Consider the following 16552-nt stretch of genomic DNA (forward strand, 5'->3'; position numbering starts at 1 on the left):
TCGTTTTATTTGAACTTTTTAAGAGATCATTTTTTAAGTCATACAGCCATTTTAATATATTTTGGTAAATGGAACTTCACTTTTCAATTTACTGTTAAGGTCTGAGTCTATACTGTGGGAGTTTCAACAGCAGCACACTAGTTAAAATCACCTTGAAATTTACAATCAAATTGTGATAATGTTTTTTCTTTTTTATAACTTATTAACCAAATTTAAGTTTTTCCATTTAACTTAACAATTCCTTAGGGATTACATGAAATTTCAAATGAAAATGTTTATTAATTCATGCCAACATTTAACTTCACATTTCTTCCTCTTTCCTGTTACCTTCCCACACCTATAAGCATCTGATAATAAGTTGGAGACTAAAAGTTTATAATGTGAGCACATACAAGACAGATTCTTCTCTCTAATTATTCTTAAGTTATATCCGAGTAAGCCTTTGGCACCTCTCAAAATCAGTTAGCTACTTACAACAAATGTGTTTCAGAAAAAGAGAATGCTTTTGAAAAGATTTTTGTTCCTGTCTTTACATCAAAACTTAACAATTTAGTCTGTTTTCCTGTGCAATCATACTGCTGTGAATGTGTCTCTGTTTCCCACCTAATAACTTCTGAATGTGCTTATCAACTTCAAACACTTTTGACAGGGGAGAGGATGGTGGGGAAAGGGGCTTGATTCTTCAAATATAATTAAAATTCCTATAATTTCATCAAAGTTGGTGACTGGGAAGAGGTAAAAAAGCCCTACTAGTATTCCCACTGAGACAAAGTGCAGTCTGAGCCCACACTTAACACACTTTAAAAATCCATGCAGGTAAGCATCATTATAAGTTATGGAAGAAAGCTTCAGTTGGAGCTTTCTGCTTAGAAAGTCAATCAAACTTCAGACACAAATTGATAGGAAATAAGGCTTCATTGTTTTCCACTGTTCATAAAGCTTCTTGTCAGGAAAGATTCATCCCACCTCACTGTTGCATTCTACAGTGTAGATATCTTTTATTTCCACACCCAGCTCACACTGTAGTCAATTGAGAGAAATACTTCCAGAAGGTGATTCATTTCAGAGTATGAGCTATACACCCAGGAACAGGGTTTAAGCTTGTAGAACAGCCAGGTGGAATTTAGTCCTATTCTGACACACCATAAACTGGAGATGAGTGAGTTGGTGGGAGAAGGGAGGAAGGGGAGTTTGAGAAGGAATCAAGTTCAGCAAAGTAGGGAGGGTTGTAAGAAGAGAAGAATTAGTGCTTAGCCATTTCTATGCTTTTTGTAGTTTGACTCAGAGATAAAAAGCCAAGCTACCTTTAACTCAGTGTCTGTTTTTATTCCACCTGGGAGATAATACAAAATTCATATACAGTTTTTTGTATTGAGCAAGGCATATCTGAATTCTCACACATATAATGTCACATGTACTGGTACAAATTGGTTTTGTTATCCAAAAAAGTCCTATTTTTGCAGCTTCATGCAGTTATTACATCAAATGCCAAGTTTCCAGTTAATTGCAATGTGCTAAATTTGATTAGACAGTCACTATAGTTGCTGAACAAGAGTCTTGTTCAAACATTGTTGAAATTAGAAAGTGATTTTCTAATTAAATAGGATACTTTGGCAATTATTAGAATTCGTCAGAAAGTGCAGGACTGGGAATATTTGCTTGGAGAAATTCGGTATCTCTAGACATTGTTTTGAAAACCAAGTCACAAGAGATCCAAATACAGAGGTAACTTAAATGGCAGGAAAAGGCATGAAGTTTGTGAAACTCAGAGAACACTGCCAATATGAAGCTTGTATACATTTGCCATATGAACCCTGACTAATAAGCCTTATTAACAGAATAAATCAATTCTTCTCAGCCTGAGCTCACTTTATCCCATGCTTCATGGTTTTTTTGACAAAGCATCATACAGACATTTGGAATTACACCAGAATCATAGTTTCACGTGGCATTTCATTTTCTCAACTAATTTGATATTTTTAATAGAATGAGCAAAGTGATTTTCCCTCTGTTACTGAATAATGTGTGAAACAGACTATCCTGGTGTCTCCCAACATGATCAGAAGAAAGAAGGATTTAATGTTTGTGTTATTTTCATTGTAATGCATTTGAAATTGAAATTGCTCAAAGGAAGAAGTGCTTGTAGTGGAATAACACAATAGATTCTTATTTTCTTGTGCAAACTAGATAATATTTGTTACACAAAACATGTGATATTATTTACTATATTATTTGCTTTTTTGTTGCTTGAACTTGGAAGTGATTTTTGATAACTTTAAAAACTATGATCTTCCTCAGGGATATTGCAGTAATTTAAACAGCACTAATAAATTTTTTGAATAATAACATCCTGGTCAACACTTGCAGTTGTTCGGCTTCACTGAGGGTTACTTAAATAGGGGTACCTTAAAGTTTAATGCGGACATATTACAATTCAATAGGCTAAAATGGTAATGGTTATGTAATGACATTAGTTTTAAACTGATAATGACTAAAAGCAGCTTTTCTGGGAGAAGGTACAAAACTTATCCCAAAAAATAGGTAAGGTTTTGCATGTTGGGGGGTTGTGGTGGGTAGGGGTTTTGGGGGTGTGTTTGTGGTTTTGGTGTTGATTTTGGAGTTTTGTGGGGTTTGGGGTTTTTTTCTTCTTTTTTCTTTTGTATCCATTTTATTCTACTTGCCTTGGAAAAGTATAAGAAAGCAAAAGGGAAGAATTCATCCAGGAAAGTTTTTGTTTTGTTTCGTTGTTCCCTCCCCCGCCCCCTTTACCTTTTAATTTGGATCACCTTAATGGTTATCTGCCATCTATAACAATTAGACACTGAACTTCAGCTGATGCTTCTGATTGACTTGCCGCACCTGTGAACTGGTCATGTAGCTAGCCCATGGTAAAACATCCTCCTAGTAGTAATTATCTGCCTCTCCATACTATGCTTTTTCTATCTTGTCCATCTGTTAGGTCTCCTCTTTCATCTCATAAGAAATATTGGTATATCCATTATCTTTGGTTTGTTTGGACTATGTAGAAAAATAAGGTAGTCTAAAAATCTTTATAGATACAATTAGTTTCAAAATTAAACAAAACACTTTATTTTATGGCAAATTTCTATAGCAGAGAAGTTTGAATTATAAAAAGGTATTTCAACAAAACTGTGGGTAAGCCTCAAATTTCCTTAATGCAAAGCAAAAAGCATATAATCATCAAAACTCACTTTCACAAAATGTTAGTTTCTTAAAATATAAATACACTAACTGCAAACATTGTAAAACCTATTTCAGCAGCCCTAATGCATTTATTTTTGCACAGTAATCCTCATTAGTTTTGTAAAAATCTATCTCATTTGTAGAATATTTATATGAGAACTGTTCAAACAATTCATAAGAACAATTCACAAGAACAATTCACTGCCAGGAATGCTGAGGTTTTTACTCACCATCAGTACATGCATCTCTTAAAGTACTATCAGGGATGACATACTTCATTGATTTTCTCTTCTAGTCCTGAACAGTGATTTTAATCTTCTTAAGCTCAGACTCACAACTACACCTCGTTACACAGATGTGTGGGAGAGGAAAAAGTATGGTTTTCCCAAGGAGCTGAATCAGTTACATATATTTGTATTTCCTAGACTTTAGAATGGTGTGATGGAGGATGTGGAGAGAAAATATATTACTAATATACAATGATAAACTCAAGGGTGATATGAATTTGTGATAAACTCAAAAAAATCACTAGCATATCATGTTGAATCTTTATGCTACACTTTATCATGGCATTTCTTACTTCTTTAGCAGGGCATGAAGGGAACTAGCCTGTTTATAAAGAAGGTGCCCCCCTAATAATCACAGAATCATGGAGTCATTTAGGCTGGAAAACACCTATAAGATCATGAAGTCCAACCATTAACCTAGCTCTGCCAAGTTCACCACTAAACCATGTCCCTCAGCGCCTTGTCTACACATCTTTTAAATACTTCCAGGGATGATGATTCCACCACTTCCCTGGGCAGCTTGTTCCAGTGCTTAATAACCCCTTCGATGAAGAAATTTTTCCTAATACCTAATCTATACCTCCCCTATTGCGACCTGATGCCATTTTCTCTCATCCTATCACTCATTACTTGGAGGAAGAGACTGACACCTGCCTTGCTATTACCTCCTTTCAGGCAGTTGTAGAGAGCAATAACATCTCCCCTGATCCTCCTTTTCTCCAGGCTAAACAACCCTCATTCCCTCAGCTGCTCCTCATAAGGTTTGTTCTGTAGACCCTTCACCAGCTTTGTTGCTAACATCTTTGACACACTCCAGCAACCCAACATCTCTCTCGTAGTGAAGGGCCTAGAACTGAACACAGGATTCAAGGCAGCCACACCAGTGCTGAGTACAGGGGGACAATCACTGAGTACAGGGGGATGATGATAGTGCTGGCCACACTATTTCTGATACAGGGTAGGATACCTTTGGTGTTCTTGGCTGCCTGGGCACAACCTGGCTCATGTTCAGCCGACTGTTGAGCAACACCCCCAGGTCCTTTTCGGCTGGGCATCTTTCCAGCCACTCTTCCCCAGGCCTGTAGTGTTGCATGGGGTTGTGGTGACCCAAGTGCAGGACTGTTCTGGGTTCAGCCGTAACAGTTATTTTTCCCCACTTGCTGGTGCAGCGCTGTGTTTCGGCTTTAGTTGAGATCAATGCAGATAGCTCACAAATGTTTTAGTTGTTGTTAAGACTCCCACCTGATATCTGCCTTGTTCGTCTTTCCCCTGATTCTTAACCATAAACACTCAACCCTACCATTACCATTATTAAGCTCTAGACAATGGAAACTACCTCTCTTTCTTTGCCTATCCCTTCCAAAGAGCTTATAGCCATTCACTGCAGCACTCCATTGTGAAAGTAATCTTTTTTAATTTCTTCTTATGAAAGCAGTTTTGATGCAGGGCGTAGGCCTACTTGATGTCAGTGACTAGATGAACCATTGTCCTCATTATTGTTTAGTTCCACAAACCATTCCAATGAATAGAAAGCCTACTCTACCTCTAGGACTTTCATATTAAAGCACCAAGAAATGGATTGTTAGGGACTCTCTGGGGACTCAAATAGTCTTGGCAATAAATATATTAATTTTGTCATTAGTTGACCAGAAACTCATGTGAAATGAAACTGTATAAACTAAATTTACCAGTAGAATTTGCTAGAAGGTTTGCAAATTTAATTTTGCAGAGTTTATCTCTGCTCTGGTAAATGTAACAGTAAACAACTTGTCTAGATCCATATTGGCAATAACAATAAACATGGTGCTTGCAATTCTTTGGTCTCTTTGGAGCACAAACATTAGAAACATAGTCAAGTATGTTACATTGCAACACAGAAAAATCAGCTGACTAAAGATGAAGCTAAAATTCAGTCTGTGACATATTCCTTTCTGCCAAAATACAGCGTGTAAGATTGCTTCTTTTCAAATAGTCATAACAATGCTGCCTGGCAAAGAATGGAATCATTACTTTGATTATGAACTCCTATAGTTTAGACAGCTCACTTTGGAGCTTTAACATTTGAACACTGTGTATTTCTTGGGAGTATCTGTTAATGGAAAAGAGACATAATATACTATTTTAAATGAACTATACAGATTGAATTGCTGAAAAAAATAGATACAAAGAATTTAAAGGGATATGTAGATTTTAATAGTGTTAAAACTTAGGGAAAATGCTTAAATACAAAGCTGTTCGGTAAAATTGCCTGAAGGACCTTTGTATCTGTAAAGAAACTGTAGGTATTATAGAAAATATAATGAATAATTAAAACATGGCACACAGTTTCTTCTGTTTTTCGTAGCAACTTAGAAACAAACCAAGGCAAAATAGAGGTGAAATAAATTATCATTATCTTTGAAGGGAAAAATCTGAACAAAAAAGAGGAAAGGTGTTTCTAAATTATTAGAGCCCATCCAGTTCATTGACAGGAATTTGGAAAAAAAACCCTAGTGTAACCCAATATAATTTTTGTACGCAGAACGCAATGTTAGTATTTTCTTTCTTGTATTTGCAACATCTGTTTTTTCAGGATATCAGCTGCTTCTCAACACTGGAATAAAATACTCTGAGTTAAATACAAATATTGGTCAAGTTGCAAGCACACAAGCATTTGCCCATTTTTAACAAACAAAACAAAAGGCACATTGTTTTCTTTTAAATATCAAGATTTAACAACACAGGAACTGAGTTGCTGCACTTATCTCTTTTAACCTCTAATAGTACAGAAGGTCTGAATGCACAGCTCCCCACTGAAATGAGGACTCATAATCTTGACTTTGCAAGCACTTCATTCTCTTTATCAAAACAGGGGTTTGATTAACCCCTCTGGAAGCCAGAACGTTATGCCAACGTGTACAAGATTTCTTCCTTCTGGAAACTAAGGAAAGATCTGCCCACTTCAAGTAAAAGTGTGAACAGATGATCTCTCATCTGTAGGCTAGTATGTGACAGTTGGTTTCAGCTGGGAAAACTGGATGTGTCAGGCTGTCATGGCCACTTGATACTATATCTCTTGTTACGCAGGTTATATCAGTTATACAGATCTTAGGAAAAGGAAAATGTTGAGGGCTTCCTCTGCTCTTTGTTTTCCTGGATTTCACATTGGCTGAAGGAATGTGCAGACCTTCTTGGGGACAGTATGTGCTTGTCATATTCAAACTTCATTGGTCACTCTTGATATTGGTAGTCAGACAGAAAGTAAGTGGTGCTATCTTGGGGCAATCTTGTGAGTTGCTTTGGGTAATTATTCATGTCAAGAGTAACAAACTTCTACTTGAAGCTGCAACTTAACTGTTGAAGACCCTCAAAGGTATTTCATGCCATAGGGCAGATAAACGGAGAAAAGCCAAAACTTTGATATGTGAAGTAAAGATGGGTACACAGGGGCATCATACTGTTTTGTCATTGTATTGGCTTTTCTGCCATTAGAGATCTTCCAAGAGAGACTATGGGTGGGATATCTGGGGTCACTTGATTTGTCTGTTTGACTCCTAATCCAGCAAAACACTGAAATGTATTTTCTAAGTTAGGATGGAATTATTCCCATGCTTAAATAAGTGATTTTAGTTTAAGAAATCTTTCTACAGAAATATCCGACTGAAGCCTAATACATAGAGCCAGGTAATCTGGATGAGCCATATGAATTTACTAAAATGCATCTCATCATGTGCAAAGGTCTTAATCTAGTTTCCTTTATATCCTGTCGCAGCAATGAGCTTGACTGAAGTCATTCTCATTCTTTTTCTCATTTAAATGTGAGGCATTTATGTTAGCTCTGGAGCCTTAAAGGTTAAATGCTGAAAGTGACTGTCTCATCCCCCTTTGTCACCTAGATACAAGGTTTTGAATAGCTTGTGCCTATTGCCAAATGATTAAATCAAATTTGTTCATTTAAAGGGATATTAGAAGAGTAGTGGAAAAAATAACTTCCACAAATTTATCAGTGTTATGTTGCTCTTCCCCAGTAAATTATCATTGTTAGTTCTATCTGTGTTTTCAGGTTTGGTTTCGTACTTGAGCTTTTATTCTTCCCTGGCTGTCTGCAGGATTTCACCATTTCCTATTTGAATTGTTTGTTTACTTTATAAAAAAAGGTCAGATACCATTGCCATCTAATAGCTAGTGCCTTGCTGATTTTTAAATAATCAATTACGGTATTTTTTTTTTTTTTCATAGAATTTATGTGGTTGCACTTTTTTTTTCACAGTGTTTCATACAGGTTGCTAGCTTACTGTGTATGAATGGGTTTTGGATAGTTATCAGAATCACTTGTTCTGAAAGTCCTGTATTTTCTTTCAGTTGTACCACAGATACTTCAACAAATATTCTTCAATAGTCATTTGAATCTGCCAGGTGGAGCTGGCAGGCCAACTATTCTCTAACAGTGAAAGTCTGCACGTTTTCTTTAAATAAGCAGAATTTTTGAGGGCCAAGGAAAGGCTCATTGCTTGTTCTGCACATAAAAATGTTGAGGCTACAGCAAAACACCTTCAGGAAGACGTTCTAGATGGCGGGAGGCAAAACCTAGCAGCTTTACATTTTCTTACTCAGGATCTGATTTCCCTTATCTCAGGTTCACTCCCAGCAGGGACTCTATGCGAAAACTTGGCATAGATTCAAAACAGATAGAATATCATAAAAAAAATTATGATTTTAGCAATCAGAAGAAAATAGGATTGTAGGTTTTGTTCTGTGATTTAAATTACATAGTAACTCCAGTGTATGGTAACTAGTAGGTAAACACCGTAATTTTTAGGTAATTCCAGACTATATGAAATTCACAGCAATTTAATGTTGAATTAATGATCACTTGCAGTTTTAGCTACTTGTTTTCTGAGCTACAACAGGTGTCTAGATTGGAAGGGGCTGTGGGCACATGATGCATATTTTGAATCTCTTTTCTTTAGGCTGCTAGTAAAGTCCATATTGCAGGTAAACTGGATGTCAGTATGTCAAAGACTAGGAGTGATGGAAAGGTTGACACAACCAAAATGACAGGAGACTCACAAGGTAGTCTGTATTGAGAGAAAGGGAAAGAAGAAATAGGACAGGACAGTGACCACAGATGGAATAAGAAAAAAAAAATGACCAATGGGAAAATTCCTAGTGCCTTTGGAGTAAGGCAGGCAAAAAATAAAAAAAAAATAAAAATAATAAAAAAAAAAAATCCTTTCAGTTTCCATCCTTTCCCAAAGCCAAAGAAAAAAGGTAGGGAATCAACCAGTGGAGCAAATAACAATGTTTTGTTGTTTGTTTTTTTTTCCCCCAAGAAATTCTGGAGCTTTCTTTTTCAACAGTCGTGTCCCAAACCAGGCAGAACAACGCACTAAACCTGGGTCTTATACATCCTGCGTCCTGCTGGCTCTTAAAGCATCACGAAATAGAGCTGTAAGGTACTGTAGGAGATCAGTTTGTCCACTAAAACTCAATTCAGACCCCAAAGGCTTCACTATTATTATTTAGCAAATCATATTGGATAAACTTATAACCTAAGAAAACTGTAATATTCATATTTGTAGATACTCATTAAAAAATAGATTAATTTCTCTTGCAGTGAGGCAGGATCAGAAATAACTAGGTCATTACCAGTGAAAAGCTTCACTTCCCTTCCTGGTTTTGTGCCCACATTTAACTTCTAATACATCACACTTACTTTCACAGAGTTTCATTTTTCTCATTTCAAATTCTCACTTTAATTTGTTAAGAACATGCTGAATTCTGTTCTCCACAGACATCTCGCTCACACTGGGGCAATTTGCAAGCTTTTCACTACTGGATCACTGAAGTTATTAATAAGTAGAAGTTTGTCCTAGACAGATCCCTGGGGTTCTCACTTGAAATGTTCTCACTGTCTCACACTAAACTAACATCTGCTTGTTAGATTTAAGTTGGGTGACTTCATTTAGATCAGTTTTACATGTAAGCTTCTACTACAGAGATGCGGAGGGAAGAGTGGAGTGAATGCAAGATCCTGTCATCCATTCCTTCTTTTTGTCTGAACCTGTTTGCTCTCTGCAGTGGTGAAAACTCCCTGAGCTGGCTGTGCAGAGTTGGCATGAACCTTTTGTACCATGCAGGGCATGTGTATCTCCTGTCAGCAAAGAGGGAGAGGCAAGAAAAGGCTGCCTAGCACCAGATACAAAAATGTGGGTTTATGCCAAATATGCTAATTAGTGTTTCTTATTAATCTGAAGTCTTATTGAAAGAAAGGTTTTTATGACTTCTAAACTCTGCTGATCCTTTTTCAGGAACAGGAGCCACTGAATGACAGTGGTTTTTGACTCCAAGGAGTGTGCTGAAAATGAGAGTAGTTGGAAGTGATTTTTACATCATTTAAAATGTGTTCTGAAATTTGATATCATGATAGAAAACACAGGTACCTAAACGTTGTGTTGCATGTGGCCTGGACAGGAACTGTGTCTTCCTTTAAGGGATAGCGATGGTACTGTAATAGTGTAGTAGGGCTTGAACCAAGTCAAGTAATCAATTAACTCTGTAGTAACTAATATTTACTGACTGAGCTTTATCTCTCCTCTCTCTGGTACACATATTCCACATGGTATTTGTTCCAATTACATTAGTGCTCAAGCCAGTGAGCCTGAAATTCAGGCCTCAAGTTGAGGGGTAATTGTCCATGCAATGAGAATAACAGCTTTGTAGTTGTGCCCTATGTAAACATCCACACTAAATGAAAGGAGGTTCCTCCCTAGACTGACTGTGTCTGGCTCCAGCTAGACATTTCACTGGCACTGTGGTAGTGGAGCTATGACGACAATTCCTGCATCTTTGTATGTGGCCCTGTATATTCATACATTGTCTTGCATAGACCTTCTCCAAGCTGGAACTAGCTTTTGTGTTCTCTTTTCAGTGGTTGAGTAGCCTGTGAATCTTTTGGGATCCTTCCCCCCACTTGGCAGTCTTCGCAAAGGCATCACGTTGCCGTTCACTGCTGAGCTGCTGTGTGTTCTCCAGCGAGGTTTGTTAGGTTGCATTAGTGCAGATTAAGATCTGTACTGCTCCCACACCTACCAGTTTGCTAACTGCAAGGTCAATAAAACTCTTTTTTCTGTCAAACAGCCAGTTTTCTTATGAGAGTTGTAGCAATGTTGCAGACATGACAAGCCTGTCATGTGGGCACAGCTGCAGGGAGCATTCATTAGATATACTTAAGGGTACAGGAGGATTTTTTATCTATCCTATTTTATTCCTACAACCATTGCTGGTTTTGCTTACTTGTCTTCTCTGGACACTTTTATCTAAGTTAGATTCGGGAAGGCCAGAGATCAGATTTGCTGAAAGAAGGAAGGAAAGGTTCTGAGAACTAGTTAGTTAGCCATCAAATTAATTAATTTATTTTTTCTATAATAATTCCAAGAGATGATGTAGTTCTGCTGTTTTACAATATTATCAGATTGATCATAGTTTAGTGACTGAATAATGATTTGGCTCTTTCAAATAATGAGTCATTCAAAATCAAGGATCTGACCAGTCAGTCTGGAAAAGAAGTAACGGTCATCTGCAGCATATTTATACATGTTCATATGAGCAACAAAAAAAAGAAAAATAAATCTTCCAAATGCATCTCAGACTTTTTGTGTGTCACGGTTTAAGCCCAGCTGGCAACCCAGAACCACGCAGCCGCTCTCTCACTTCTCCCCCCTTCCTCCCCCCAGCTCCCAGAGGGATGAGGAGGAGAATCGAAAGAATGTAACTCCCACGGGTTGAGATAAGAACAGTCCAGTAACTAAGGTATAACACAAATCACTGCTGCTACCAACAATAATACTAACAATAAGGGAAATAACAAGGGAAGAGAATACAACCACTCACCACCTGCCGACCGATACCCAGCCTGATCCGAGCAGTGATCTAGATCTTCCGGGTAACTGCCCCCAGTTTATATAGTGGGCATGATGTGCTGTGTATGGAATACCTCTTTGGCCAGTTTGGGTCAGGTGTCCTGTCTCTGCTTCCTCCTGGCTGCCCCTCCTCCCTGGCAGAGCATGAGACTCACAAAGTCCTTGGTCAGACCAAACATTGCTGAGCAGCAACTAAAAACATCGGTGTTATCAGCACTGTTCTCAGGCTGAAAGTCAAAACCACAGCACTGCACCAGCTACTAAGGAGAAAAAATGACTGCTACTGCTGAACCCAGGACACTGGGAAATATCTGAAAGCTATGCCAATCCTATGCCCCTTTCTGACAATTCTTCTTACCTTTCATGACTTGGACCAAGCCAGCCCTTCTCTCACCTCCTCTTCCTTTCTCTTTTCTCAAGTCCAAATACCAGCTTAACATTAATGTGTTTGAAGCCAGAATAGCAATAAAAATGCTTGTTACAAAAATGGCAAAAGAGGCCAGAACAGCAGGTTCTAAATCCCAGAGAGATGAAGGAGAAAGCCTTTGGAGCCAGGCATGGGAACCATCCTGATGGAGCATATCTTGGAGGCAATATTGATTGGGTCATGGATACAGGGGCACACCAGCTTCTTTAGGGGGGGTGTTAAGGATGCCGAAACACGATGATCTGTCAGCCCTGACAGCCTTGCCCTTTGTGCATTTACAGCCTTGCAATGGTTTCCTTTCTGTTCTTGGTTTGTCTTTATTTCTTCTGATATGTGAGATGGGCTCACTTTGACAGTGGGTCAGGAACAACCATGAAGCAGGCATTATGGACTTCACTAAATAATTCCAGCATTTCTGTTAGAGTGTTTGGGTTTTATTAATTTCCTAATTATTCTGCAAACTTTATAGGTCAGAGCTGATTATTTTTGTGCTTGCAGTGACCCTTATTTCTGATAAAATTCTCTTGTCAGCAGCTTGAATCAGTGCCTGTTAAAGGTGAAAACACCTCTGATCTGATGGTGAAATCTATGCCTCTTTCAGTCAGTTTTTCATCAAAGCAGTAATGAAAGAAAGACTACTCATGAAGATCTCAAGTTTTACAGTAATGTCACAGATGCAGGTGGAAAAAGCAGACTGCAGTGAGCCATTGGGAAGTTTTATTTTCATTTTATGTGAGTGGACCTGATTAAGTGCAGGCCAAACTGAATGCCCAAAGATCCTTCTAGATGTGGCTCCCTAAAGAAGGAGCTATTCATTCACTCAAGCTCAGAGAATGGTGTCCTCCTTTCATGTATAAAATTAACATCTCTCCATCAGTGCTCTATGGCAGAGGGGAATGGACTGAAGAAACTTTCCTAAAGGTTCCTGACATCCAAAGCAAAAAAGCAAACTAATATACCCACTTGTAATAAGTAGGCCTTACTTCAAGGAAGAGAATAAGTGAAAAGCTGTACTTCAGAGAACACTGCCATGTTTGGATGAGGTGTATGGGAACTAAGAAAAGAAAGTATGTAAGGAGGGTTGTTTGTGGCATCATTGTTTCTCATCTCAGTTATTTTGATTTTAGTAACATAAACCAAATAAGGTGATCACAGCAGTGGTTCCTCATAACCCCCCAGCATCGTAAAATATTTCTTTTAAGTTACAGAAAACTCTCTTCACATATATGAAAGACCTACAAATCCAGCAGAGTAGGACTTGGCCTACTCTACAACAGCCTTTCCAGCTGTTTGTCTCTGCTGCCTGTGTTTGTCACTAAAGACAGCTATAAAATCTGGGTGTTGTCTGGAAAACTTGTTGTGTGGTAAAAAAGAAATAGCTATTTTTATAGAACAGTAAAGTTTTAGCACTTTTACATCTGTCTGGCATTTATTTCCAACAGTCCATTAATAATCAAGTCTGTTAAACCAGGTAGAGGTATGGAAGAGGAATACTAGCTGTACATGACTACAGGTCAACAGGGAAACAATTTAATGAGTTTCAGCCATAGATGAAGTTATAAAGTGCCATACTAGGATTACACACCTCATCTGAGGTCATATGCATTAGAAAATCTATTCTGATGCTGCATAATTTGTAAGAATCATTATTTAACCTGAATAATTGCATGTTGTCTGGGAAAATATAAAACACAAAAAGAAACAAACAAAACAACAAGTTATGAGATTCTGAGACAGAGTTAATAGGAAGGGATTTCCTGAAACCGGTGAAATTATGCTGCTTTTGACCTCTTATCTCTTAAATAGGCTGGAAGTGGAAATATGAGCTTGAATATTAGACTCCTAGACATCATCATACTCTCAGTAAATCCACGATTTCAAAACTGCTATAAGCATATTCAAGGCTTGGAATGCGTAGTATAACTTAGATTTTCTTTTCCTAATTTGCTGTAAGAACAAGCTATTGTATCATTATTAATCTTTATTTTATTGTTGTTTCAGGTTAGGTTTCCCCATGATGATTGTGTCCTGTACCATTGGGATGTGCTATCTTCTTGTTGCTCATGTCGTAGTAGGCTGGAACTCGTAACAATTTATACTTTCAAGACTCAAAGAAGCTTTCTCTTTCATAGAGTTTATATATCAGGATACTAAGAACACATATAAAAGGAAAAGGATGTGTAAAACCCCAAAATATGGTATAAATCAAAATGACGGTATCAGCATCAGGTTTGGTCATTCTTAACCTTCTGTTTTATGAACAATTCGCAGAACCAGACAATCAAAGTTAAACTAATACATATATTTAGTTATGAATGCAATTCTTGTACAGCTGAGAAGACACCATCACAAGGGAATATGTTGTGCCCGATAGTTTGTATTGATACAATCTGAGTATAGTCACAGATGAAAAACTCATTCACAATAGCAGATGTTCAGTAATTTCTTTTTAGGGCTTCATTTGTCTTTGTCACTGTATTTAGCTACTTGTATTAAAGTAACTAATATTCAAATTGTAATAATAGACAATTAAGCGGTAAGTCTGTACACTATAAAGGATGTATTATTATCTACGTTTAAAAATAAAAACATCTTCTGAAAATGTGCTACGGAAAGAATTATTATTTTGGAAGTGGGACTGCATTCTGTGGAGGCTTTGTATTTCATTCTAAAGCTCCTAATCAGTGTTAAGCTACTTTTTTTTTTTCTTAAAATAAACTAGTGCCCCTCTTCTTATAAAAGCACAGACATAAAATGTGATAAATCACTGGACACCTTCCATTTAATTATTAATTCTCTTCTGTGATGGAGTACTCCAAATCTTTTAATAGGTTAATACACTATATGGAAGAATGATATCATACCTTGGCTTTGATTTCCTTCTCTCTGATAATAATATGTTAAACCACATATATAGTTCTGTATAATTGGCTGCCAGAACAGGTCAAACTTCTCAGTATGAATATGAAGTCCTGTGATGCATTCAAGGTCCCAGTCCCCATCTCCCAATACCACTGTGGAACTGGTCTAAATTACTGGTAGGTCTGCTTTACCTTGAGTCAGAGAAATTGGCAACCTGGTGAGTACAACCCTGTAAAAAGTCTATTCCCCCCCCCCCCCCCCCAATAAACAAACAACAACAACAACAATAGAAGCAACAAAAACAAACAAACAAGCAAACAAGCAAATACCCACTGAAACTGAAACTGAATTGGTCTATCTCACTCTCAATGTGGAGACTTTTGATTTGTAAGAACACTTTGCAAGGTGAGCAGCTCCAGAGAGGACACCTTCAGCACCACAGTGTGGGGAAAATGGCATCCGAGAGTTTCTTTCCTGAACCACAGGAGCCATGAAGGGAAATCGAAGTCCTTGCCAGGACTTGCCCAAGAGCTCTGTTGATGTGAGCAGCTGACTAATAGGGGGTGGCACCGCGAGTGATGACCACACGCACCCCCCCTAAACGTAGGGGGTTGGAAGTAGATGATCTTTAAGGTCCCTTCCAGTCCAAATCATTCTGTGATTCTATAATTCTATGTAATGACTAGAATTCTGTTTCACTTAAAGAAATATTTATGCTAATCAGTTTAGCATTGTTTCCTAGTAAAAAAATATTCACACAATATTTTACAGTCCTTAACATTTCTTACATTCGAGTAATCTTGGTACAGTCACTCATTGTGCAAGAGCTGTTATTTTAAGCCATAGGGAATATGATATCAGCCTCTGCTGAAACACATTTGTTTTTATCTGTTTTGGGGGGACCATTTTATCTTTTTTTCATTCACAAAATTGAAGGTTTTATTTCCTTTTTTATTCAATTAAAACATTGTTGGCAAATAGAGTATAAAAATCAGGCTATGGGCTCACAATATAATCTTACTAATTCTTTTTAAGGGTAAAAATCCCCCAAAACCTAAACCTGCTCTTTGGACCTTGAAACCCTCCTGCCAATCCTAAGCAAATTCATACTAATAATGCGATTACTTTAGCTGACATGTAAATTTATGTCTGCATTTACAGTTTGCTGGAAGGAAGATAGAAGTGCAGTGATTCATTTCCAATCACTCATCTTAGCAAATAGTCTGGAACACCTTGGTGTGAGAAAGATCTCACTGGCTTCAAAAGAGATAAGTCAACAGGACTCAAACGAGATTTTCTTTCTCTTATGTTACTTGTCCTGGCAAAAAATGGCGAGTAGTGCCCTGGGACTACAAAATCATATTGATCACCATTTCAGGCAACCAAACTTAAGTCTAGATTCATTCTGCTTAGATTTTTTTTTTTTTTTTATAATAGAGTGTTTTCTTGAGGACTTCCTTCAAATAAACTCTTTCCTTCCTTAAACAACCTTGTTGCGTCTTTTGCACAGCCAAGAAGAGCTGAGTGAGAGTTCATTTGACAAAACAAATTGTAAAAAGAAGATAAAGTTGTCTGATTGCACAGGGCTTTACATGAGTGTAATGCAAATTACTCAGGTCTTCAGAAAATTTCAATGTGATAAAGTATATTTTTTATTAACTTCCACTGTAGCTATCAGTATAATCTGCACATCAGACGGACACCTGTTACAGTGATTACATCCTTGTCAAACCTAGTGTATAGGATTCCATTAAAATGGAGTGAATTTGAAGAGTGGGTGGAATTTATTTTTACAGTGAAAATCTCTCTCAAAGGCTGAACAAAATATTAGTTAAGTAATAAATTATGTAAAAGTGTATTATCTTTAGTAC

At 37.4% G+C, this 16552-nt stretch overlaps 1 protein-coding gene across 2 annotated transcripts in view; it reads left to right on the plus strand.

The window, feature by feature from the left end:
- The window catches only part of OCA2 (OCA2 melanosomal transmembrane protein), a 144250-nt gene extending 129829 nt beyond the window's left edge, over positions 1–14421 (plus strand). For both annotated transcript variants that reach the window (XM_065675751.1, XM_065675750.1), the window contains one exon: positions 13821–14421. In XM_065675751.1, coding sequence (XP_065531823.1) covers positions 13821–13908 — 88 coding nt within the window. In that variant the 3' untranslated portion in view covers positions 13909–14421. The remainder of the gene's footprint in view (positions 1–13820) is intronic.
- Positions 14422–16552: the final 2131 nt, after the last annotated feature.

The sequence above is a fragment of the Lathamus discolor genome, chromosome 4 (genome assembly GCF_037157495.1).
Source record: "Lathamus discolor isolate bLatDis1 chromosome 4, bLatDis1.hap1, whole genome shotgun sequence".
NCBI classification, from domain to species: Eukaryota; Metazoa; Chordata; class Aves; order Psittaciformes; family Psittacidae; genus Lathamus; species Lathamus discolor.